This window comes from Populus trichocarpa, chromosome 5 (genome assembly GCF_000002775.5).
Source record: "Populus trichocarpa isolate Nisqually-1 chromosome 5, P.trichocarpa_v4.1, whole genome shotgun sequence".
NCBI classification, from domain to species: Eukaryota; Viridiplantae; Streptophyta; class Magnoliopsida; order Malpighiales; family Salicaceae; genus Populus; species Populus trichocarpa.
This window is the reverse complement of record NC_037289.2, coordinates 8,562,662-8,588,170: the sequence shown is the minus strand read 5'-3', so window position 1 is coordinate 8,588,170 and position 25,509 is coordinate 8,562,662. Positions and strand designations below refer to the sequence as shown.

At 34.0% G+C, this 25,509-nt stretch overlaps 2 protein-coding genes across 2 annotated transcripts; both read right to left on the bottom strand.

Annotated features, from left to right (window-relative positions):
* Positions 1–1,545: 1,545 nt before the first annotated feature.
* LOC18099226 (uncharacterized) lies at positions 1,546–7,468 on the bottom strand. Its single transcript, XM_024600275.2, has 5 exons — positions 6,766–7,468; positions 3,386–3,549; positions 2,956–3,025; positions 2,097–2,193; positions 1,546–2,020 (listed from the first exon to the last, which is right to left on the bottom strand). Exons 1-5 carry the CDS (start codon positions 6,959–6,961, stop codon positions 1,900–1,902), a joined length of 648 nt encoding a protein of 215 aa, XP_024456043.2. The 5' UTR covers positions 6,962–7,468; the 3' UTR covers positions 1,546–1,899.
* A 2,861-nt stretch (positions 7,469–10,329) lies between these two features.
* Positions 10,330–19,796, bottom strand: LOC18099224 (zinc finger CCCH domain-containing protein 44). The gene is made up of 10 exons (XM_024602216.2): positions 19,189–19,796; positions 18,862–18,941; positions 17,919–18,106; positions 16,511–17,477; positions 16,270–16,397; positions 14,538–14,597; positions 14,404–14,454; positions 14,164–14,234; positions 13,328–13,482; positions 10,330–13,218 (listed from the first exon to the last, which is right to left on the bottom strand). Exons 1-10 carry the CDS (start codon positions 19,596–19,598, stop codon positions 10,541–10,543), a joined length of 4,788 nt encoding a protein of 1,595 aa, XP_024457984.2. The 5' UTR covers positions 19,599–19,796; the 3' UTR covers positions 10,330–10,540.
* Between the last annotated feature and the right edge of the window lie 5,713 nt (positions 19,797–25,509).

The window sequence follows — 25,509 nt, the reverse complement described above, 5'->3', positions numbered from 1 at the left end:
CTTAGAACTCATAACATAAAAAAGTGATGTCATGTGTAAAACTCTCTCCACAATCTTTTGTGTATCTGTTAGGGTACAACACAACCTTGAACCTAGCTTTATCCTTGACCTTCACGATCTTTGTGTGAAGCTCACCTTTTATTTTAGCACTAGCATTCCAACTAAAAAAACAACATGATTAAGCTCTTTTTGATCACGTAATGAGAAGATGAAAACACTAGAGCTTATCTTCAAAGATTCAACAAGAAAATGCTAAACTTGGAAAATCTACTCGAATTAATTGTCACTAAGGCCCTGATCAGTGGAGTCTACGACTACTTATTATATAAACACATAAATACACTTATTTACAAGAGTCTTCTTAATGCAAAATAAGAAATGGAGAATCATATTCGAGTAGAAGAAATGCCACTATATAGAGACCCTCGTTTTCTAATAGTAGAATCTTCACAACACCATGAGTCTTCTATTAGAGCATAAAAAAAAAGCATCAAGGGGAACATTTATTAGCGTTTGATATTCTTCAATATCCTAACAACACCTCTCATTACTACACGTGCTGAGGTATTAGTTGTTTACAAGAGTCTTCTTAATGCAAAATAAAAAATGGAGAATCATATTCGAGTAGAAGAAATGCCACTATATAGAGACCCTCGTTTTCTAATAGTAGAATCTTCACAACACCATGAGTCTTCTATTAGAGCATAAAAAAAAAGCATCAAGGGGAACATTTATTAGCGTTTGATATTCTTCAATATCCTAACAACACCTCTCATTACCACACGTGCTGAGGTATTAGTTGCTATCAAGAAAAAAGACTTCGCGTAATATCCATTTCTTATAAAAAGTGGTTCAAACAAAAAGAACCCTAAAAAGTTTTTTTTTTTTCACCATGATCATGGACATGACACTTGTCATCACCCAATTTTAGGTTCCGTAAAATTATCATCTTCCTTTATATAAAAAAATAATAATAATACAAAAATAATAATATAAAAAGGGTTAAAAAAATATATAGGAGAATAAGCGACTTGGTTGCAAGAATAGACTAAAAAGCAATCTAAATGTATAAATGAGAGATGAAGGGACCAAACTGGATCTTTAACAATATTAGAAACTCAATTGCACCATTAAAGGACCTAAATGTGAAAAACAATGCAAATTCAAGGTTAACTTAAGTGAATATTAGATGCATTTACATAAAAACTAAATACGAGAACTTCATTAAATTTTTAATATGCTGATTTGATTTAACCATAGACCTGACTAAAATTTTAACTAAGTTTAATAACTAATTTAGCTAAGAATTAATTAAATGCAAAAAATTAATTAAACTTTTAATTAGTCAAATTAATTTTATTAAGGATTTAATTGTTAAAAAATTAAGTTTAAAAGTGTAATTTAAGCTTACTTGAAAATATTAAAATTTTGAAAAACCAAATTTAACTTTGACAAGCTTAATTAGATGATATCAATGGTGGAATTACAAGAAAATCAAAATTTAGGAGTTAATTAAAGGTCAAATTGAAGATTTTCAAAACCAAATTTAAAATGAAAAGTATCACATTATCATCAAATCACATTATCATCAAGAAATTTAAGATCAGCTCACTGTATCATACGAAAAGAGCTTTTTGTCATCCCCACCAACCCCACCTGGGCTTTAAATACAATAGATGACATTAACCATATGTATCGTGTTCTGGTGAATGAATAACAGCATGTCAAGTACCACCAGCAACACTGTTTTATTGGTACGAGGGAAGGGTGTGAAGGGGTTTTAAAGGAGTAGAAGTGTGCATGAATCAGAAAGTCGAACAGTACAGGTAGGGATGAAGCACTTTTTTACACCATCAGGCCAATTCTCTTCCTCCGTGCATCAATTCAAGAATTTATGGCCTACTTGGGTCGCCTTCTGTAAGGGTACAAAATATCATCCACACTATCTTTTACGTAATTCCCCACTCTTCGCATGTTTCTGGCCACCCCTGATGCGACCAGGTTTGCATTTCTCGTATACCTGCAGTTTTGTACGAGTCGGATATTTAATGTTCATTCATTAATATATTGAAAAACATTATTAACTGTTTCCTTGCCTGCTAAGGAAGTCATCTGCTGCAGAAATCACTGGTTTATGTGCTCGGGGCTGAGGTAATTCACGTCGAGGCTGAAGCTGAGGTAACTCACCACCATCTTCAAGAAAACAATTGCCAACAATTAAATGGGTGAGATATGGACAATGAAGTGATTTACCATTCCAGAAAATGATTGAACTAAAAGAATGTCATTGATGCCTTGAGGAAGTATCAAAGAATGCATCAATTTTGAGAAAATGGTCATATTTCATTTTTCATTATCCAAGTTTACCATCAAAAAGGCCCTCGCACAGTTATAATTCCACCAAAGTGGTTCCTAAGAAGGTAAATTCTGAGACCATTTTGCGGTTTAGAATGAAGTACTGCTCTTGAAGACTAATTTGACAAATGTAGATCCCAAACCAAAGACTACTGTCATGGCCTGGCCAATGAGTAGCATGGAAACATATTCACTGTTGAGGTCAAGAGCTTACTGAAGCATGTTGCATTTTTTGTGCTTCCATATCTTGTTGTAAGGACAAATTGACCCAAAAAAAGGAAAGAAAAGAAAAAACATTTATCAGAATGTAACAGAAATGAAGATTCATCCAATAAAAAGTGAATGGGGTCCTCTGATAGGATTTGAATGACAGAAAGAACATATTGTTTTAGTATACAATACGATGATGATGACTAGCATAGCCCTTGATTTTAACCTTACAAGAGAATTGAACCATCAGCTTTGTACATCTGAATAACTTGGGACAGAATAAAAAATCCAGGCCCTACAATTTGCACATCAGGAAATGTGCCTGGAGAACTTGACATCACTAACATGTACATGAAATAAGATGCAGCATAACCACAACGACTTGCTTACCTTCTTTGTGGTGGATATGAGCTGGAGCAGAAGCACTATCTTCAGAAGCAACTCTTCTATCCACTAAAAGCTGCAAAAACTTGTGTTAGTCAGATTATCAAAAAAGCAGATAAAACATGAGATGATAGTACTAATATTCTATTCCTGCTCAAGCAACTTGTCACATGGCCAGAGACAAATTCAAGAAAGCAAGTCACACCAAAGGTTCACAAGTGACAAAAAACATATTCAAAAGGTAGTAGTAGTCATGACGAGAGTTACTGGGAGAGTTACCAATTATTTTCACAACGATTATGGATAGAGTATGATGATCACAAAAATAATTATACAACTTCAAAGTTATTTAAAACAATAACTGCCACGAAAGTTAAAGGCATAGGCCACCTAATAATTACAAACACAGGTGCACACATGCAGAGAGAGAGAGTACCTCCAGACCCACACAGACAGGAAGTTCTGTTTTTGCCACTTGCTTATCAGTTGAGAGGTGTTTATTGACATAAACAGAGTAACCAGCACAACCATAATAAAAATCTATAAGAGTCCGCCCATCTTTTGAAGCTTCAACCTCAGATTGCCCAACATAATTAGGAACTGACCATAAAACCAAGATATCAGCACATATCAAAAGACCTTGATATTCAACAGCAACAACATGCATATATAACTACTGGAATTGTCAAACATCTTGGAACTCAACCATGCAAAAAGTCAAAGTGATGTCTTTTCAACACAATTAGCAATGGCAGAGTAAGGAATTCCTTCCATATAAAATTACTCTAGGAGACAATTAGATCTCCTGACTCTCAGTATGTCATGGTGAACAACTCATACCGTCACTACCATCTACACTAGAAATAAAACAATGCACGATATTCCATGCATTAAGCATATAATCTCTTGCATAATCTGACCTCCATCATATTCATTACATGCCTTAATACAACTGAATTAGTTTTTATACTCAACTAATCAATAACAGAAGTTACATTGATAATCCAAACTTTATAAGAGTGATAAGGGGACCAAACCAGTCATTAAAGTATGGAAAAGATCATGCATTGCTTTAGTGTGTGTTTGGCATTGCAATAGATTTTACGGTTGTGGTTTGAAAAACGTAGGTTCAAGAAAATCTTGGTTGGGTAAAAGTATGTGTTTGGTTAAAACTGCGAATGAAATTATTGTTGAATAAAAAGCAATTAAAAGGTGTTTGGTTAAAACTACTGTTGAAAGTATTGTTAATAATAAATTGACTAAAAATGACATGTAGTTTCGTAGTTTTGAATTATATTATTGAGCATTGGATTATTAATACATCAAATACAACAATGCAACATTAAGGTCCTACTTTTATTGTTCCATTAAATTAGCTGCAATCTCAACATGAACATAATCCATTCGAAAAGGCCTTTAGTATCCATGGCTTGGCAAGCATGTAACGACATCGGTTAAAAAATCTTCTCCTCTTGAGCTAACATTCAGGTCATTAGAGACTTGAAAGTTGGTTGGTTGTGTTTGTCCAAAATAAAAGAAACGAATAACACTGATATGCTTAGGGTATTTTTGTTAGTACCAGAAAAAAATAATCCAAGAGTTACTTAGAATTTTGAAAAAAGATACTATCCAAAGATTGCAATTCAAGAAGTTTGTTTAACTATGAAACTTGACAAACATCTTCATTCATGTATACTGGCATGCTTTCCTAGCTATACTTCTTACTACTTTTCTAGCATCCATCAATTTCTCTTTAATTACCTCCCATTTTCTGTTTTCAACAAAGCATGAAACAGGCAATCTCAAAACAGAGTAGCCCCAAAACAAAATCACATCCTCTAAAGTAATAGTAGCTTCTTCCCATGGAAAAACAAATGTATTGGTGTTAGATCACCATTTTTTCTGATAAAACAATAATTCACTTGAGCCAATAATAGCATTGAAGGTTTGAACTTTAAAAATATTCAACCAAGCAAAGTTCAATAAGGTAGAATGCTAAATGCTCAAGCTGGCAACAAAAGTGAATATTAGATTAATAGATTTAAATTTCTATTGACAATAGTACATACAAGAATGCATGAATTTATCACTTAAGAATCTAAGATCATCTGTTGTTGACTATCCATTATCCAACCTTACTATGACTGGACAACCTGGAAAATGATAGTCAATAGATACAAGCAACATAAAGAAAATTATATTAACAACTAGTGGGTTGCCAGTAGAAGAAGTGAACAAGGAATCGGAACGAGATCAATAAGGTAAAAGTCAAACCACCATTCAAGTGCCTAGTTTCATCAGCTCCGGGTCCCAAAACAAACTAAGAAAGGAACTTACAGTGGAAGAACATCAATCAAGTAAGAAGAGATTTGACTTTTATCTTTCTTGTTGTGTTTATTATTTCTCTTCATATGATTTGAGAAGAGCTAAAGGGTGCTTGAGCGAAAACTTTAGCAAAAGGATAGTGAGGGTTGTTTTGGGTATGTGTATTGTCAATGGTCCTCTCTCTCTCTTTGTCGACAAGGTCTCGCTGTATTTTCAACAGTTCTCTCTCTGTTTTGGAAAAATAAACTTGACAAGAGAAACTAGTAAATGAGGTCGGACCTCAGTAAAAGCAAGTTAAAGTTGCTTCACAATAACTGGGGCAGACCTCAGTTATTGGTGGGACCCACTAGTTAAACCACAACTTCTTATAATTAACCAAACACTATGTTTTTGTGGTTTAGAGGAAAAGCAAACACTAACTCACTCTCAAACAGGCTGACGTCAAACAAAAATGACAAACATACCTAGCTTACTTTTCAAAATAGTTAGCAAAGGCAGTGTAGGAATTTCTGCCAATAATAGATGTCTTTAGAATCATCAGCATCGAGTTGTTTTCTCTAATCTCCCAAAAACAATTAGCTCTCCCAGCTCTCAGAATATCATAATGAGAAGGTAAAATAAAACAGTACAAATAGATCAATGCAGCTCAATCGAAGCATTAAGCATAGAGACCACATTTCGTTCACTTTGGATTGGGACTGGAATGGGAATCACTCAGCAACTTTGTTTAGTCCAACCAATAATGATTCAGATAATAACAAAACGTACTTCTATCTGGAACAGAATCGGGAAGAATCCTATTTCCCATTTCATTCCCAATTCCTTAGTGGAAAAAAATGAGCCATAATCAGTGAAAACCAGTAAATAAGCTCAGCAAGGATATCCTTTCCTACACCCTTTATCAGTTGCTCCAACACCAAGAAGATTGATTCCCAATGTCTGCATTTCGGAACACTGAACTGAATGTCAGCCATAATGTCTCAAATTAATTGGATTACAATCTTATTAGTGACTTGCCTTGCTACAACCAAATCAAATTTTACACTCAGATGATCAAGAAAAAGTGCATTGCTACTCCTAACCCTTATTCATTCAAGTAATAAAAATCATATATCTTTAAAAAAAATCTATAATATAAGCATTTTCTTGTTCAACTTTATGCCATAATCAAGAGTTTCGATCACCTAATTTCTTCAAACACAAGGAGAGACTGACACCCATCAAATTTTGAAACCAATCACACTTCTCTAAACACCACGAAATAAAATAAAAACCCAAATTTGATTCCTATAAGCCTTCCAAAAAAAACCCACCTTCCCTTTTCTCTCATTCTTTTCAAGAACCCAAAAAAAAAAATATTCCACACCTAACCTTCCCTTTCCCTCAATAATTCACAGATTCAATAAAAAGAAAACATTGAAACTCCAACAAGTCGACAAAACATAAAACAAACTTAAATAAAGAATGGTAACTGTAAATGAAAATACTAACTTTGAGGGAGAGAACGAGGGATTCCAATACAGCGAGGATTGATGCCGTTTGATTTGAGTGTTGAAGAGTAATAAAGATACCCTTTGCATGATTTCCCTTTCAAATTAGAACCTCCTCCTCCTTCGTTTTGGATTTGTTTTCGTTTCTCAGTTTGCTTTTTCTCTTCTTCTCCCCCTTCTCGTTTACTACTTTCCATAACGATGCCGATGCCGATGCCGATGCCGATGCCGATCTCTCTTCTCGGTGTTGTTCTTTTGTCTGTTCTCTCTCTTATTTGTTCGGCCAAATTGTAAAAACTCTCAAACAAATACCCTTAAATAACAAATCTTTGGTTTTCCACCCTAAACATCATGATTGTTTCAATGTGCTCTTTTTCTACCCTGAATAATATGATTCTTTTCAATTTGCTCCTCCATTGGAATTACGTTGAGAAATTGAAGGAAAAAACCCATTTATATCATCTCTGTTATTTGTCCCATTATCTGTATAAGCACGTTTTCCCATTACCTGCATGGCAAGGAGCATTCTCGAACCCACTTGTCCTAATTAAAGGTTGGTTAATTAGAAAATATTTTACAAAACAAATAATTCATCTTCAAATTATTTCGAGAGTGCATCCCTTGTATTAATTGGATTGATACATGTAAGAAAATTTAACATTTTTTCTTAAAATTATCCATAAGAGTTAAATCTATAAAATTAAGAAGAAAGCATACCTCCTCAATCACCAAACCAACCCAACATAATGGCCTTTGGAATCTTTGACTTTTTTGTGTTTTTCGGTCAAAATGAAAAGAAAAAAAAACATTAATTTTTTCCAAATATTAATTAAGTCTCGATGGAGTTTTTTAAACTATAGTACTATTTATAATAATAGTCCTTGTATTTTGTATTAATATGCCTTTATGTATAGCTACGAATTACTAAGATTATCATAACTCCTTTTCCTTTTTATTTCTTTTACAAAATTCCACAAGAAAATACTCCATATTTAAAATAGGAATTTTCTTGACAAAGTCTGCATCCATTCAATCAGAGTGTAATATATAATTTACTGTTTTTACTTTTATGTTTTTTTTTTTATGGTGAAGAGTTATATCTCACAACAAACACAAAAACAAAAGCAAAAATAAACATTTTATATACCTAATATTTTTATTTTTTTTAAGTTACATTTGAAATAATTATACTATATGTCATAATAAACAATGATCGTTTTCTTAACATTAATTCCTCCGGTCCGGTGGAAAAGTCACTCTCTCCGTTCACGAGGACGATCGAGGGCTCCTGAAAACAGGATAATAAGCATCCAGTTCAAGCTGTTCCAAAATCTGTTGTGTTGTTGCTCATAGATATGAAGAGAGGCCTCCAGTGAGATAAAGATTGTAATGAAAAGCAAAATTGCGATGGAAGGGAAGGAGAAAAGTAAATAAAACCTTTCATTCTCAATCCTTTCTTGGCCAAAAGTTTTCAATATTTATAGGCCAAGTATTTTTTTTTTTTTTTAATTGATTGGACCTTTAGTAACTTGGTTTCATTTGGTCCTTTATTTTTTTCTTTGTGCTTTGTGCTTTGATTCTTTTGTTTATTTTTTCCTTTGTTTATTTTTTTTTTCAATATGACACGTACTTCACCTAAAATATCATCATCAGCCACCACCTTTAGGGATTTATTTAATTATATTATGCATTCATGCAAATAAAAAGCCAAAATGCAACAGCATGAACCCCATCACTTTAAATATTGCACGATGTATTAAAAATAATTCTAAATAAGGTGTAAAATATATAAAAGGGTTGGAAACACCCTCGGAAAGATGCTGAAACTCGGTTGGAATAGTGGTGGTGCGTGGAACCACGCGTCTAAAGTCGGTGGAGTGTGTCGGTTTTGGAATCGGTACGCCCAATCTCTTCTACTTATTGATGATGGCGGTATTTCTCATCACTATCCTACGAGGGAGAGCGTGCCTCTTTTTAGTCTGGTCATCCTCCTCTATTCTCGATCAAAGAGCCACCGTCAAGGCTGTTGTTGCTGCCACTATTAATGTTGTTATCGTGCTACTATTCATTGTTGATGTGCTGCTATGTGTTCATGCTAGCTATCTTGGTGTGGTAGCGTTGTGGTGGTGATATGGTGGCTGCATTTGTGGGTTTGAGGTGAGAGAAAGGCATTTAAAGGGTGATGTTGTTGACGCTTCCATGGCTTATTAGGTTGGCATGCTGCTGCTGGATGTGGGATTACCAGTGTTGCTAGTGCCAGCAAGGTTTGGGAGCTGTTTAGTGGTGGTTAAGGTGGCCTTTTGGTGACTGAAACTGGCGAGGTCTAGGGGGCTGTTTTAGGGTTGACACATTGCTACGTTTTAGTTTCAAATGTTGGCGATTGGGAAATGGTTGTCAATTGTGGTTGTTGGAGCTTGGAGTGGGAGAGAGGAAGAGGACCGGATAATGGTATTTTTTATGGTGGCCGTTTGTTCTATGATGATGGTGGTCAGCATACTGGAGAAAAGGAGGTTGGCTGCTGGTGAAATGGGTCAACGGAGTTGCAGAGTTTCTTTTTCTTTTTTACGGTTTTTTTTTTCTTTTTTCTTTTGTATATTTGGTTTTCTGGCCCACTTTAGTCCCTTGTTTTCCTGTTCTAGATGTTCGCTCCCTTTTCTTTTCTTTTTTTCTTTCTTTGCTCAAGCTCATCATTTTTTGCTTTCTATTTTTTCAACTAGCATGATTTTTCTTCGCTTATTTTCCTTTTTTTCTTTATGTTTTACTCTTTTTTCTCTTGATATTTTTTTTTCTTTTTTTTTTTGCTTGTCAATTTTTTTCATCATTTTCTTGAAAGCTTCGCATGAAATACTAAGAATAATGAAATGGTCAAAAGTTTTAAAAACAATCAACCAAAATGGCACTGAAATACATTTTTTAGAGTTTTTGTATTTCTTTGAAAAAAAGTTTGAGGAAAATAAGGGTAAAAAACAGTTTATGACATTAATTAATAATTAATATGTTATTATTAAATATAATAGTAAATAATATAATATAACAATAATTAAATTAATAAATTCCCTTGAATGATCGTTATAATACGTATCATAAATTGTCTTAGACGCCACAATTAGCCATGTTTAGAGATAAAGAAGATTAGATAAATCTATTATTTTCACCCTATGTTTTAACCAATTAAAAAAAAGCACCTAATCGATTAGTAATTCAATCGATTAAATATCTATATTTTAAACTTCAATCAATTGAGTATAATATTTCTAAATTAAAAAAAAAAGGCTTAAAAGAGAGAGAGGGATGGGAGATGATATTATATAATAAATAAAATGATAATAATAACTCATGTAGTAAAGAAAAGCAGTCAATCAATTAAGATAATTTTTTGTAATTTCAAAAACTATACTCAATTAGCTGAAATTATATATATATATTCAATTAACCGAATTGATAATTTAAAAAAAGAAAAAAGTTGGGATGCACTGTTGAAGTTGAGAGGATGCAAGTAGTGAGCTTGGCCTAGAAAACATTAAATCGTGATTTTGAGTTCTAACAGTGCCCCAAGATAATCATAGAAATGAGAAAATTACTTGTCCGTTGAACATGCAGCTCTAAGCTGGAGTATCCAAAGAACAAATATGCATTTATGCCAGCTGAATTCTCCAAGTACAAGTTAAATTAGGACAATGGCAAGGGGGCAGGCAGGGGTTGCTGATACAAATTGTGATTGCAGAATTAAATGCACGCAATTTCCTATGGAAAAGTGGAGGTGTGGATCCAAAATATCATGGGTGCCAATAACTACATGATGCTCCCTTCTTGCAGTATCCGCTTTCATAAAATTTACAAACTCGCTGCCCTTTGGGCGGGGGTCTATATGTACTAGCTCCATTTCCATCACCACATAATGGCTGCTTGTTCCATGAAGACCTATCCCTACCAAAACCTGAATCTCTCTCTCTGCTTTGGAAATGATTACGGTGGTCTCTTGGACCAGAAAATCTGTCCCCACCATACCTTGGTTGGCTTCCCCAACTGCCTGATTTGCCTGTAGAATTGGCTGCACTCGTCTTGGCATGTTGCTGAATTGTGCCATGACCATTTCCCCAAACCATGTTCGTATTTCCTTGTGCTACTCTTCCCTTTACTGTTCCCCGACTAGCATCTTTGTTGGATGGTGAAGGTTGTTGAAGATCGGAACCTGCTTCCAATTCACTAACCGTGGATGGAGTAGTAGGTTGGATATCTGAACCTGATTCTCCCTGGTTACCAGCTGATGACGCGGGAGGCTGTGTTTCTGAACCTCTTACCCGTTGGTTAACTGATACATCTTTTGGCTTCATATTACCTTCCACCTCAGGACTTGTAGAAGAATGTTCACTGAAGCTCTTTTGAGGATTCGGAGCATCTGTCTGTGATAAACCAAGTGGTTCATCTGTCAAAGTCGATTGAGAAGGCCTTTGAGATTTCTCTAGTGGTTCATCTGTAATAGTTGACTGAGAAGGCGTGCAAGATATCTGATGTGATTCATTGGCTACTGTCAACTGAGAAGGCATTAGAGATACACCAAGTGGTTTATCTATTACAGTAGGTCGAGAAGGCATGTGACATAACAACAGTGCTTCACTCACTACAGTCAGCTGAGAAGGGATTTGTATATCAGCAGTGGAGCTGAATGCATCACTTTTGCCTGGATCAGGTGCTGGGCTAAACTCCTCAACAGGACTAAAGCAATCATCATCATACCCTCGTGTCAATTCCCCAGCAGAGCACAATTTCGAAGTTGGGGAAGGCAAACCACCAAGAGACTCCATCGCTTCAACTTCTGCCAATAGGTCTGAAACAGATTCATCAACTAAAGAGCAGAACTCAGCAGGTTCAGGAATGATGGGCTGCCAATCAGGTGCATCAATCACTGGGTGGGTGGGGGGAGTGTGTGTCAATTGGCCACTATCTGGAGTCAGTGTAGCAGCATGATCACTGCCCCCATCTGTAGGTTTCAGTGAAGAGGTGGACACATGATTGGAGTCCCATTCCTCAACAGATTTAACAGGAGCTGGCGAATAGCCGCCCCATTCACTGGCTACTCCAGCTAGCTGTGCTCCACCAACCGCTAAACTGGAAGCAGTACTCCAGCAAGGTCCTGAATCTAGAACAGGAAGCTTTGAAGTAGTGTGGTTGTTTTCAACAGCCTGTCCTTGCAAATCCTCAAGTTGCTGCTTCGGTGTTGGACAGGGCAAATCAAAGAACTCCATTTCCTCATTCTTCTGCGATGTTTCAACAGACTTCGTCCCAGAAACCAAAGTAGAGTTGGAATCCCATCCGCTTGAACTTTTTACAGGGGGTCTCCAGTTCTGTCCAGAAGACTGGTTTGAATAACTCTCACTATCAGCCTGTCTATCATCACTTTTGCCAATATTATTTTTACCTTCAGGGGTTTTGAGTGAATTCCCATTTACATCACTCAGATCATAAATCCGTTTTTCATCCTCGTGTTCTTCCTTTACCTGAAGTGATGGAGTTTCACCGAGCTTTCCAGAAGACGGAAACAAGGAAAGTGAATTACACATATTGGATTGATTAGACGAAGCCTTGCAGCCCTTGGACAATTCCAAAAGTTGTAGAGCAAGTTGCGCTTGTCCATTGTTAGGAATGGTGGCATTCATAGATGTAGTCCAACTTGAAGAATGGGCATCCCATGCATTGCTTCCTAGAAACTCATCATCATCATTACAATTGGCACTTGCATTGTTTTGCACTGACTTCCAGTTGTTTATATTTTTATTGTCTAACTGAACAGCATCAATACTCTGATTCATACCAAATTCATGCATTTTATCTTTATCAGAAGAAACTGTTGCTTCTTGAGCCAGTGAGGAGCGGTTATGGGACAATGCTGGCTCTTTATGGAATCGCCCAACCAATGCATTGGTCAAAAGAATTGAGTCATCTGGTTTCTCATTTATCTTCCACACTCTCAAATCATGAGGGAAAAGCCCACTTGTACTCCATTTACGCAGTTGGGCCATAGCAAATGGCCCTTGAGTTTTTCCAGTTGGATCCTGATAGTGCCACAGTTTGTCTGTCTCAATATCAACCAATTGCTCTCTTCCTGTAGAAAGAGGAGGTGGTATATTTCGTGATGCAACCCCAGGATCCGATCCACATTGTACAGCTGCTTCACTATTCCAATCACCAGTCATCAAACCAGTAGAAGCTGCCCTGTTCTTTGATGTATTCTGCCCATTCAGCCCAATATGTTCTCCTCCTTGACTCTGCATGGACTCGCTCAATCTCTCATGAACCAGGGTAGTGCCATCTCTATCCACATGAAATGTTGTGCATATATCTCTACTCTGTTCGGTAGAGAATGCTGAATTCTGTGGACTGTTTCCTATGTCACTAGAGTTGAATTCTGCTCCATTTCTACCAGCACTAGCATTTCTTGTTCTTGCATGGTCACCTGCAAAAATGCCAGTAAAGTCATCACCAACTGAACTCTCTACATAGACAACTTCAAACATAACTGCCAATCACAAATTATTCAACACCAAGAAGTTGTAGCTAGGAACCTTGTATCTTCTTGTGTGAAACTCCAGCATCTTCTTCAGATTCATAACTTGAGTTGATATTTAGATCAGTATGTACATAGGGAATCTCAAGCAACCTGCGCTGACGTTCTTCAGGTGACTTAAGAATCTCTAATTTCTCCACGCATTCTCTAAGCGTGCAACATAGTTAAGGAATGGTACACTGGTAATCAATTGAAACATTCTACAACACTCTCAGTTGCTAATGTCAAAATGCTAATTGAAACATTCTACAACACTCTCAGTTGCTAATGTCAAAATGCTAATTGAAACCTTCTACAACGCTCTCGGTCAGTTGCTAATGTCAATACGCTATTATGTCCTCTGTTTGATTGCCAAGGGCAAAAAAATAGGAATGATAAGTAGGGAAGGCTTTGGTTGATGTCATGCGACAACAGCTGAAATTACAGTTCATATCAAACAAGCATGCCAAGCAATCGACAAGTAATAAACTTCATGAACAAGACAAGAAAAAACTAAGATGTAGAAATGGATGAGCTTGCAAAAAAAACAAAAATAAAACAAAACAAAAAAAAGAGGAAAGGACAAGCCTGTTGAATTTTTCAGGAACATGTGACTAATTATTTGTAGTACCACCTTGACATCAAGTATATGACCACAAATCCAGCTCATCACCCTCACCCTAGTTGCAATTTTCTTATCATCCACGAAATAAATGCAGAAAGTTTTTGCTATAGTAAATTTTTATATGTATCATCGAGGCAGAACATGGTTGATGAAAACCAGTAAATAAGCTGATCAAACATGGTAAAAACCAGAACCCAAAAAGGAACACAATTTCATACAGCAAAGGATATTCTTTCCTATGCCCTTTTTCACTAGCTCGGTCACGAAGATGATTAAGCCTTAATATGTCTGCTTCCAGATGCTGGATCGAAAAAGTATGACCACATACAAGAGAAAATCAGGATCATTAATTGCACTTGATAGTTTAAAGAAAAACAAAAGTGAAACCATGATACCACTGTACAAAACATTAAACCTATCACTGCAATTTGGGTTATATGTATCCACATAAATATCAGGACAAAACTTACATCACAAACTTTGACATCCTGAATCACCATAGCCCTCTTCTGTATCTCACCCTATAACCAGGAAAGTACCTTGTGACAAAGGGGCGCATATATTTAAGCTGAAATATAGAAGTTAACATGACAGAGACACTCACCACTGTAAACGGTTTGATAAGCCCACATTTTATACTCTGACTTAAGCGTTTGCATTCATCCTGGAAACATAGTTAACACATCAAAAATGAATGAAAACTCGTACATTTCTATTCACAAAAACAGCTTCACCTTATAACTCCTTCTAAGTGTCTGGTTGTGGTAGGGTCAACAAAAGCAAGTCTAAAGCCAAAAAAAGCATGTTTGGGTTGTTTGGTTACCTTTTACAATCAAGCTTTTAGCATTAAAGGAACGTCAAAACACATATATTGTTTCTGACCGTGGTTTCCAGAACTCAACTACAAAAACACACTTTATCAACTGATATATATATATATATATATATATATATATATATATATATATATATATATTTGTTGCATTAAACAGGCTTTTAACGCCGGCTGGGGGTACACATTACAACATGATTTTGAATCAGAAAAGAGGTGTCAAGAAATGGCAGATCTACTCACTCTATCAATAACCAAGCCAAACCTGGTGTAAGGGTTTTGCATTTTTTTTATTGATTCCTACAGAATTGATATAAACATTTGTCTAATTAAACTGGAATTTTGAAGTATAGACTACATTATTACTGTGTCATTCAAAATCAAAAGAGGAATGTAAATGATGCACCAGCTATTATGAAGTCAAGTAAACATCAGAAAAAACTGTTCCTCACATTTATGATAGGTAAAGATCGGAAAGAAACCATTCCTCACAGATTGCATGATAATCCAGAGAAAAAAAAGCATGAAACTAGGCTTTTGCACATTCATCAATACTTGAAGAGAAGTTGATGCAGAATCCGGAAAATGATTGGTCCTTGTGTATTTTATCTGGTTCTAGAATTCAGGGGCATTTCTATATTCTAAAATCTGCTGAAATGTTCTAAAATTTCCAGGTTAGCTAGAAATTTAGAAATTTGGGTTTCATTTTATATTTGGTACCTTAATAGTCCTAAAATAATTAAGTTTATTGTGAGTTTTCCTAGTCTAAGAATTAATTATGTTTTCTTGCTAGGAGTTTTAAATTTTTACAGGACTAGGAGTACTAAAACTCTAAAAATTAGTTAAGTGGTCTTTAATTATCAATTCAATCATTTCAAAGAAATTTCCAGCAATAGTGCTTTATAATTTTGTGATTACATCAATCTTAGGTGTAACTCCTAAGACCCTAGATTGGATGCTTAGGCTATCCTCCTCTCAGATGTGTTTCATAAAAATCCTTCCTTTCATCTTACTCACAAATTCCAGCTAAGAAACTTCATTATTCAAGCCTTTAAGCAATCATCTCTTACCCTTTAACCATCCCCGCATTCATATTCAACCAATTACACAGCAATTAACCATCGAAAGATCAAATCACACCTACAGTAATTCACGTTACTGTTCACAGCCCTAAACCTAAGTTCAATAGCTTTCCTGCATCTGCAGTCCCCTCACACTTTGTTATTCCCCCAAGCAGCTATACCATGTTTCAAAAAACACACCTTTACATAACCCTAAAGACACCCTTAGTTATGTTCATTCAAAATTCCAAGGTTGAAATTAGCATTGATACATCCACAAAATTCTATATAAAAGTTTCATCATTGAGCATTGCACGTCAAGAAAATACTCGAAATGGTTTAAGAAAAACTATACAAACTGTAAGCAGTAAAGAAAAGAGAAGAGTGTCTAGAACTAGAAAAGGAAACACGTATTTGGGGTGGTGTGTTAGTCACCTACTCACCTCTGAGAACTCCTGGTTTGAAATCCCATCAATTGATATGACCTCCTTCTTATCTAAATTTAATATTTCAAGCATGATATCAGTTGTTCTTGTGCCGAATTTATATGATTCAGCAACCTTATTGGTACCTGCAGAAGGAATCATCAGTGACTTGCTAATTTGTCAAGCATATATTATATTAAACCAGTTCTTTTTCCTCCTCTTGATAGATAATTTGGGGCACTGGTGATATGAATAATACCTACAACTTGGACAAGCCTATACGAATCTTCCTTTTGATCACCACCAGAAGTCCTGATTCGCACAAAAGATCCAACAACCTTTTCATGAAATTTTCCAGCATCATCCATTAAGTTCTCCATCAAACTACGCTTTAAGTAGAGCAAGCTAATATTGTGAACATCAATTGCTGCATATTCCTCTGGATTAGAATTAATCTGTGGTCCTCTCTCATCTGTCCTTTTACGTGTTTTATGCCTTCGATCACTACCTGACATTAGTTGACTGTCATTATTTCTGACAGCCTCAACCTGGCCACCAACAGCATCAGAAATTCTCATTGCAGCAGTTTCATCATCTGCTGGAGATTCTTCTTTTACAAGAAAGTGGTAATCAAGAAGCTTCAGCATTTCAAAATGACCTACATGTTCTTTTCCAAAGAGCTTTATAAGCCTTGAATCACAAACAATGTGACTTTTCTGGCGAGGATCACGAAGATTGTTTCTTTTTACATATTCTAGCAGAAGACTCTGGACATCAAACTTAGAAAGCACAGACATATCCCCATTTTTCATGTGTGAAACAAACTCCAAGAGCCCCTTTGTTGCCCACAATGTGCCTTCAGGCAGATGCGTGACTTTGTCAACACATGATTTTTCCATAAAAAGAGAGTTTTCCTCAGTGTGCAACTTTGTTCGGTCCATTTTTCTTCTCTTGGCATGAATCGCTTCCACATTTCCACAGTAGCTGTTTGAAAAGGAGCCTTTATTATCATTACCGTGCCAAAATTCACCTGGTGGCTCCTGCTTATGAGCCATCGCACCAGCTCCAATCCAGGAGTTTTTAGCTTTAGGTAGCTCATCTCCTTTCCAAGGATTTTTAGCCTTAATTAGCTCATCTACTGTTAAAGATAGCTTTGCTTTTAAGTAAATCCAGTAGACCTTGAAGAGATACTCCCAGCTAGTTGTGTCATCAAAATCCACTTGAACCTGTATAGGTTATACACAAGAGAAAATACCAGAAATTGACAGAATCAGATAGCAAAAAAGAAAAAAAAAAAAAAAACCACTATTAACTACAGACCATGTCTCTCCCTGCCCAAAGGACATGAACAACCAAACTGTGACGACACAGTGAAAAAATAGGAGTTGTGCTGTTCAAAGTTGAATTCATCTAAGATCCATTGCTCATTTGAAGTGAATAAAAGAAATTCCATTCACAGCTTTGCAGAAGAATGTAAACATGAACCATTATAAACAATATACATGCTAGACAAAGGAAACAGTATAAACCCAAAACAAAGGATAGCGAGGTGCCAAAAGACACTGAAGAGTTCATATAATCTTATCATTAATGCTCTTTCACAATGCAATTAAGACAAGAAAGCTAGCTAAACTAGAATAAGATGAAGCATTTAGCAACTAACATACCATCTCCTGATTTCCTGTTGCAATATTTTCAATCAGCATTATAGTTCTCATGCATGCACCACAAAATCCTTTATTCCCTTGGACACATAAATAATCAGCATCTTTTGTACATCCTTTGCACAAAGAGTATGTACATGTGTAACACATATAATGTGAAGCCTTCTGACAACTGCTGCAAATATGCCACCCTGAAAATATGCCATAGTAAAAGCATGAGATAAATGATAAGGCTCTAGGATTGGTGGGACTAAGTTAACAGTGGAAATCAGAAATGGTAACTTTGTACAAGATGGATTGTGATCATGACTACTATAAAAAAAATAAATGATTATGTTACGCATATAACATCGACTGACACATTCGCTAACCATGACTGCGCTACAGAAACGAGAATCCAAGCACATATGGAATTGCAAAGACATGGATTGGCACGTATATTAACCATTTCTACTATAGAAAATACAAGAATGCAGCCAAACATTGCATGCATCAGGCATCAATCAACATGTTTAATGAACCGTGACTACTTTAGAAAAAAACAAGAATCTGATCAAAAATGGAAACTACAAAGGAAAATCAACATTACCATTCATTAACAAACAATTTTAGTCATTTGGGCTTCAAATGTCGAGTTTGAGTTGGATAGTGTCGTACTACAAAAATATGTTCACCCATGCAGGCAAACCGAAATTCTTACTTTTGAACTAAAACATCATTCCTGCCAATAAAGACCCGCCCATTGCATGCACATGCAACATTAACATACATTTTGAACTAAAACCTCATCCCGTCCAATTATAACCCACAAACACACTGCCTCCTACGTTTCACTTTGATATTATTGAAATCCATAAATTAATGCAATGTTCGCCAACACAGGAACAAACCTTCAAAAACAAGCGAAATAAATTCCATGAGACTTGCTACATTTACTAAAACATACCACAGTTCCATTTAGCCTTCGATCGAAAAAATGCCTCATCCCTTTTGATACAAGCCGCATGGTATGCCTTCGGACAACCCCTACATATCAACGGGAAACAGTTAAACCAAGTCAATCGCTACAACCAAACCCACACGGTCAATAAAAAAACTAAAACACCATTTAATCCCAAACCTCACAAACTTTCAATTTTTATCCCCTCATTTAAAACAAAATAGAGCACATTTAATCGAAACCAAACGCTTTCCTCCTTTCTCAACCAAAGCTTCAAGTTATAGTTTTGTTTGGAAACAACAGAAAAAAGAAATTCAAGATCAGCAAGCTCACCGGCGATCACAAAGAACAAGACTACCACCATCAAAACAAATAAAACAAACATCTTCTTCATCTTTCTTCTTCCTCTGCGCAGAGAAAGCAGGCGGCCCTAATTTCCCTTGAATTTTAGGCGGCCGACCTCGCTTTCGCTTGCCCGTAATGATTTCCGCAATTTTCGAGTCATTTGTAACCTCTACGACGGGCACGGTATGTACTGATTCTCTCTCAGACAAGTCCACGTCAGAAGTAGCTGCCGTGACTGGAGCTCCAAGGAGCTGTGAACCATCCATTTGTGGAATTGTTTCGCATTGATCGATGCTCATAGGATCAGAAATCGGTAAGGAATTATCAAAAAGTTTAGGCGCATCTTCTTCGGTCCCATCTGGAATGGAAGGTCTGTAGTCTTCTTGCTGTTGTCGCATGTGCTGAATTAATTGAATTGCGAGAAATTAGTGATTGTGTTGCTCAGTAGGAGAAAGATAAAAACCCTAGGTTTTGTTCTTGAGATTTTTGGAGGGGTTGGGGGAGAGGAGAGGGTGGCCTCTAGGACTAGTGGGAGCACATGAGAATAGACTTGGGTGGAGATGTGACAGGGCATTTCCTTTCCCTTTTTGTTTTTTTCTTTTTTCTTTGATGTATATGAGCAACAGGGTTGAGATGGAGAGAGACAGTAAGTTTGTAGTTCCTATTATGTGTTTTTTAATTAAAATAATTTTTTATTTTTTTATTAATATATTAAAAACATCCAAAAATATTAATTTAATATTTTTTAAGTAAAAGATAATTTAAAAAGCATATTATAACACAAAAAAAAAAAAACATTATCTTTAAGGCATGGATGCATTATCTTCTCAAATGAAGATAGCTTACTATTTAATATAGATTATGCACTCCATAAAATATTGTCTAAATTTTAAAGTCAAATCTTGAATGCGTAATTTTTATAATCCATGAAAATAAATAACGTTGACAAAAATAATATATGCTTTTAATGAGACTAGAAAAGTATGCTGAGGTCATCACATGGAAAAAAAAAAAAAGAGGTGAGAGAGAGAGATAAGGGGAAATGACCATTGAGGGAGGCGTCAAACGCGGCACTTTGATTCTTCTTTTTGGACTGTGGGGGAGTCTTGTGACTTGTGAGCGAGCACCACGTGGGAAGAGGCGGCACTGGCAAGTACCGAGAAGAGGGGTTGAAAATGGGTAGGCAGTTGGGGGGACCCATCCTTTTTGGACATTTTTGTTTTCAAAATGCTGAAAACATGACCGAAACTCTCTCTCTTTTTCCCTTTTTATTTTTTTAACTTTTTGGATCGTGGAAAAGCTTTGTTTTTTTTTTTATTATTAGGGTTTGTAGGGACGGAGACATCCTTTTTTTTAACTCTTTTTACCTTTCGTTAAAAAAAAAAAAAAACTTTTTTTTCTTACAAGACCGCGGAGAATATTTTGAGTGATATTCAGATACTTGCGTGAATGAAGCAATATTTAATTTTTAAAAAAATAATAAAATTGGAACTTGTTATTATTCAAATGCAGTTTTTCCATCTAGAAAATTGAAAAACTAGTTTTTTTTTATTTTTTTCAATTGTGTGCTTTGAAAAGAATATTTTAGAAACTCATCATATTTTTTAAATACAAGTTGTTTTTCATATAAAGAAAAAATTATCAATACAATTTATAAACATGCACTTTTTAATAGTAAAAAAGATTAAATTATTTTTTTATATTTTTATTTTCAACTAGTGTCATAAATTTAATTTTTCTTATAAATCAAATATAGATTTTTTTAGTTAATAATATAAGTTTTCATGATATTTTTTAATTTAAATAAAATAAAATTAATATTCTACAATTAGATTATCACAAATATAAAATATTAAGATGAATATTATAAATTATAGCTCTAATTCTTTATGAGATTTTTTTATGAAAAATAGTTATAATTTTGATGTATTTCTTCTTTTTCTTTTCTATTGAGAAAAATTGTTTATCGTTTTCATCAATTGAATACATTTTCCATTTTTTATCATTGGAAAAGAAAAATGAATAAGGGAAATAGTTTTTTTTTTTTTTGGTTACTAAACACACCCTTATTCATTATTATTTATAAAATTCATGTACATGGATTTTACATGTGAAAATATATAATTCTTGTTATGATGAATCTAATTTCATCTAATAGATATGATAGACAGAAATGGTGATTGATTTTCATTTATCAAATTTTTATTTAATACTTAAAACAAAGAACATAGAAATAATTTAAGCCCAAGACATATAATATAAGGCATGACTCGAGCTCAAAAGCTAATAGGCTAGGTGTGCACTTGAGCCTACAAAGCTCGAACATGGTTCATCCCTCTTTAAACTTAGTCATATTACCTAGTCCAATACTCTACTAGACCTAAGTGAGGTGACATGACTTTCAAAAAACAAAATTGACATAATTAGCCCATAAAATAAAAGGTCTTGTGATGAATTCATGTTCTTCACAAATTCTAATAAGGTCATGCGTCTAGGTACTCATACCTCGAAAGCAACCAAGGCTGGATAAAAAATGGACAACTCTAAAATTATTCACCTACCTTCTATACAGGCCCATAAAATGATATTAGGCATGCCCATACCTATTAAATAACCCACATAGCAAAGTCATTTCTTCTCAATAAAGCATTACCAATCATTTAAGGGAAATAACCTTAAATAATTTCTATTAAATCAAGTATCATAGTCTTTTCTTTATTCTACTTTTATCTATATACAAATTAACATGATACATGACTATATAAACATTTATGAACCATAATTACAACTTTACATTTTTCAATATTCTTATTTTATTCATCAAACACCAACATTTTCACAGTAATTTAGTTCCATTTCTTCTATAACCTTGTTAACTTTAGTATGAAAAGATCCATTAAATGTAACAAGAAACTTGTGTCTGCAAGTGCTCATGAATCTCAGTACTTACCAAGCATATCAATCCATTTATAACTTATTAGCCCGTTACTAGTTTTGGAAAGGTTTTGATATTTTAGGGTTTTCTTCAAACCTCGTCACTGTTATATTCATACCCTACCTATTATTTATTGGATAAAAAATTAGATATTTATGTCCTATCTATTGTATATTCATTTGAGTATTTGTTACTCGAGTACTATTTATTATTCAACATAGAATAAAAGAATAATGTGTGATTGTTTGTGTATTAAATAATTAAGTTATAAATGGTATACATATATATATATATTGTGTGTGTGTGTGTGTATTACATCAACATTGGGGTATGTATATATTAAATTGGATTAAAAAATCTAAATATTCCATTTATGTACATGTGAGTATGTGCATGCATGTATGATACATACATATAGACATACATACATACATATATGAATATAAATCGAGTCGAGTTTGAATTGAGTTTTGGATTAGGATCAAGTTATCTATATCTATTCATTACATATTGGGTAATGTAATTAAAACTCCACCCATTTAGGTTGGTTTGGATCTACATCCATTTATAGAGATGAAAATTTTACCTGGATTTGATGGATACTCGTTATACTAATGGGTAGGAAATGTTTTAACTCGATCAGGTTTCAGGTTAGGTATGGACACTGTTCTACACTACTTAAACTAACCCGAACTAATAATTTCCTGACACGTGTCAAATTTTATCTCCAGATACCTTATTATTAAACATTTTTATTGCTCTTTCACACCTATTATTTTTGTCATTTTTATCAAAAACCCAACAATTGTTCTTCTTATCTCAACATCTCTTATGGGTGCTTTTGAGTGCAATAATTTTTTTAAAAAATGCTTTTGAAATATAAAAACAAACATATCCAAATAAAAAAGAGAAAATGCGTTTATAAAAAGTCATGGTTTTTCATTGAATTATTTAATACTAATCCTGTAATAAAGTGGGACATGCACAAACTTTGTTGAACCAATTATAATAATTGGGCTACCCATCTTATTGAAGAAAATCTTAAATGAAAATGGTTAAAGGTTGTTAAAATCATGAATTAACTTGTAAAATAATGTAAAAAATTAAAATATAATAAAATTGAATTAAAATTAGGTAAAATCATGATTTTATATTTTATGATTTTATATGAAATATAAATATTATTCCAATTAACTCCTTTTCTACCCTAATTAACCAAATAAAACCCTTATGCCACCATGATGCTAGAAGCCCGGAACAACTGAGTGGCCAAACTCCAGTTTTCTCCAAAGATATATATCGTTCTAATTTATCTATGATCTCTTATTTTCTTATAATTCCTTGGGTCCTGTAAAAAAAATGGTTGTTACGGATTTTCTCTTGTCTATTATTGTTTGTTTTTCATTATCAACAAAGCCTGATTAGATATTATTCTGATTTGATCTTATAGTTTTTTATATATTAGATTTTGCTCAATCATAATTTTTATTGCTTCAACTAAAGAAAACTAGGGTTTTTTTAATTGACGACATTGCTTAATATATTATTTAATTATTTTAATTTCTTTTATGTTATAGTTAGATATGGCGGCTCCTATTCTTATCAAATTGAAGAAACTTATAGTGACAAAGTGTCATCTTTCTAAGAAACATAAAATCAAGTATGTATCATCTACAACCTTTTTTTTTTCCTTTGATTTTGTATTTTTATGATACTATGTGCATTTAGATAATGGATTTATGTTGCTGATTTTAATATAAAATCATGATTAATTAGATAGCAACTGAATCTTTTCCTATAATTTTTGTTTTTAAACTTCATCTTACATTGTTTGGTTAGATAGGAATTGAATCTTTGTTTCTAGTCATTTTTAGTTCACATCAGAACATCTCATTATTGCTTAAGAGTTGAGGGTATTGAAAACCAAATAATTAAATATATTTTTATGTTTAAAAACAAAGTGACAATTTTTTTTTAACCCAACAATTTGAGTTGATAAATTTGATATTATTCATTAGTTTCCGAGTTTTTATAATTAATTTTAAATTTCTTATAATTTTATAATCTATTTTTATGATTCAAGTTCATATTATAATTTTCATGTCATATAAATAAAATGTTTTTAACCATGTGATGATGATGCCATTAACTGTTGCGAAGATAGTGCATATTAGGGGTGATCATTTTCGGTTCGGTTCGGTTTTTATCAAAAAAAGATAACCAAACTGATTTTTTTTTAAAAAAACCGAAATCAGTTCAAACCGACCGGTTTTCGGTTTGGTTTTTCAGGACGAAACCGGTTCAAACCGGTTTTGCTCGGTTTTTTCCGGTTTGTCTCGGTTTTTTTCGGTTTGGGTTGGTTCGGTTTTTTCAGTTTTAGGCTTATAAAACCGAAACTGAACCGAACCGAACCGGCCGGTGTTTTCAAAATTTTAATCAGTTTAATCGGTTTTTTTTCACGGTTCGGTTTTTTCGGTTAATTTTTTCCTGATTTTCTTGATTTTTTGGTTTTTTTGCTCATCCCTAGTGCATATGGTAGTAAAGTGGAATAAAATATAAAACTCTCGGTTTTTGGTTCTTAAGAAATAAAATCAATCCATGAAAAAAAAAAAAGGGAAGAAAATTAATCATAAAGGAACGCTTTCCAACGAAATAAATTTTATTAAATAGTGAATGGTTGTAAATACATATATGGCCATGGAAAGTGGCGGGCAGTAAAAACATTACAATAAAGTTTTTTTATTTTTAAAATAATTATTTTTAATATTAGTATAATAAAATAATTTGAAAATATTAAAAAAAATTAATTTTAAATAAAATTAAAACATAAAAAACAATAAGTAACCTGCAACCGAACAACACCTCCCTTGCAGACTGAACAGAGGGGCTTTCCAGGCCAGGCCCAAACAACAACGATCGAAAAGCACCTGTTCGTTTTTGGATGATGGGCCTCGGCCCAAAAACAAAAGATCGAACGACCTTCTTCGATGACTTATTGGGACACTACCCTATCAAAACTCCCTAGTTGACATGCTAGTTTTTGGGTTTTATAAATTGTAACAGTCCTCTGTCGGCAGTTTTATTATTAGTTTTTGGATATTCCAACTTCCAAGCATATTCATTATTCATTATTATTTATTAATAAATAAAAATAAAATAAAATAGTTAATATTATATATGTGTGTGTGTGTGTTTTATGTTAATATAAAAATCTAAATATTCTATAAATATATTTATACAATATATATATATATATATATATATTTTTAAGTTAGGTTTGGATGAATTTAAGTTTGGAATATTTATATTATACTTATTATTTATCAAATTTAAAAAATAATTATTATTCAGGATGGATCAAAATTTTTATCGAG

Bases quoted from the DNA above. Each gene is read 5' to 3' on its own strand.
- LOC18099226 (XM_024600275.2), bottom strand. From the start codon at position 6,961: ATGGAAAGTAGTAAACGAGAAGGGGGAGAAGAAGAGAAAAAGCAAACT. The intron at 3,550-6,765 runs GTTAGTATTTTC...TTTTATGGTCAG, and splicing joins CCCTCGTTCTCTCCCTCAAA to TTCCTAATTATGTTGGGCAA. The intron at 2,021-2,096 runs GCAAGGAAACAG...ACAAAACTGCAG, and splicing joins GCAGATGACTTCCTTAGCAG to GTATACGAGAAATGCAAACC.
- LOC18099224 (XM_024602216.2), bottom strand. From the start codon at position 19,598: ATGCGACAACAGCAAGAAGACTACAGACCTTCCATTCCAGATGGGACC. The intron at 18,942-19,188 runs GTGAGCTTGCTG...GTTGATATGTAG, and splicing joins CTTGTTCTTTGTGATCGCCG to GGGTTGTCCGAAGGCATACC. The intron at 13,483-14,163 runs ATATCCTTTGCT...ACTATGTTGCAC, and splicing joins GAAAAAGGGCATAGGAAAGA to GCTTAGAGAATGCGTGGAGA.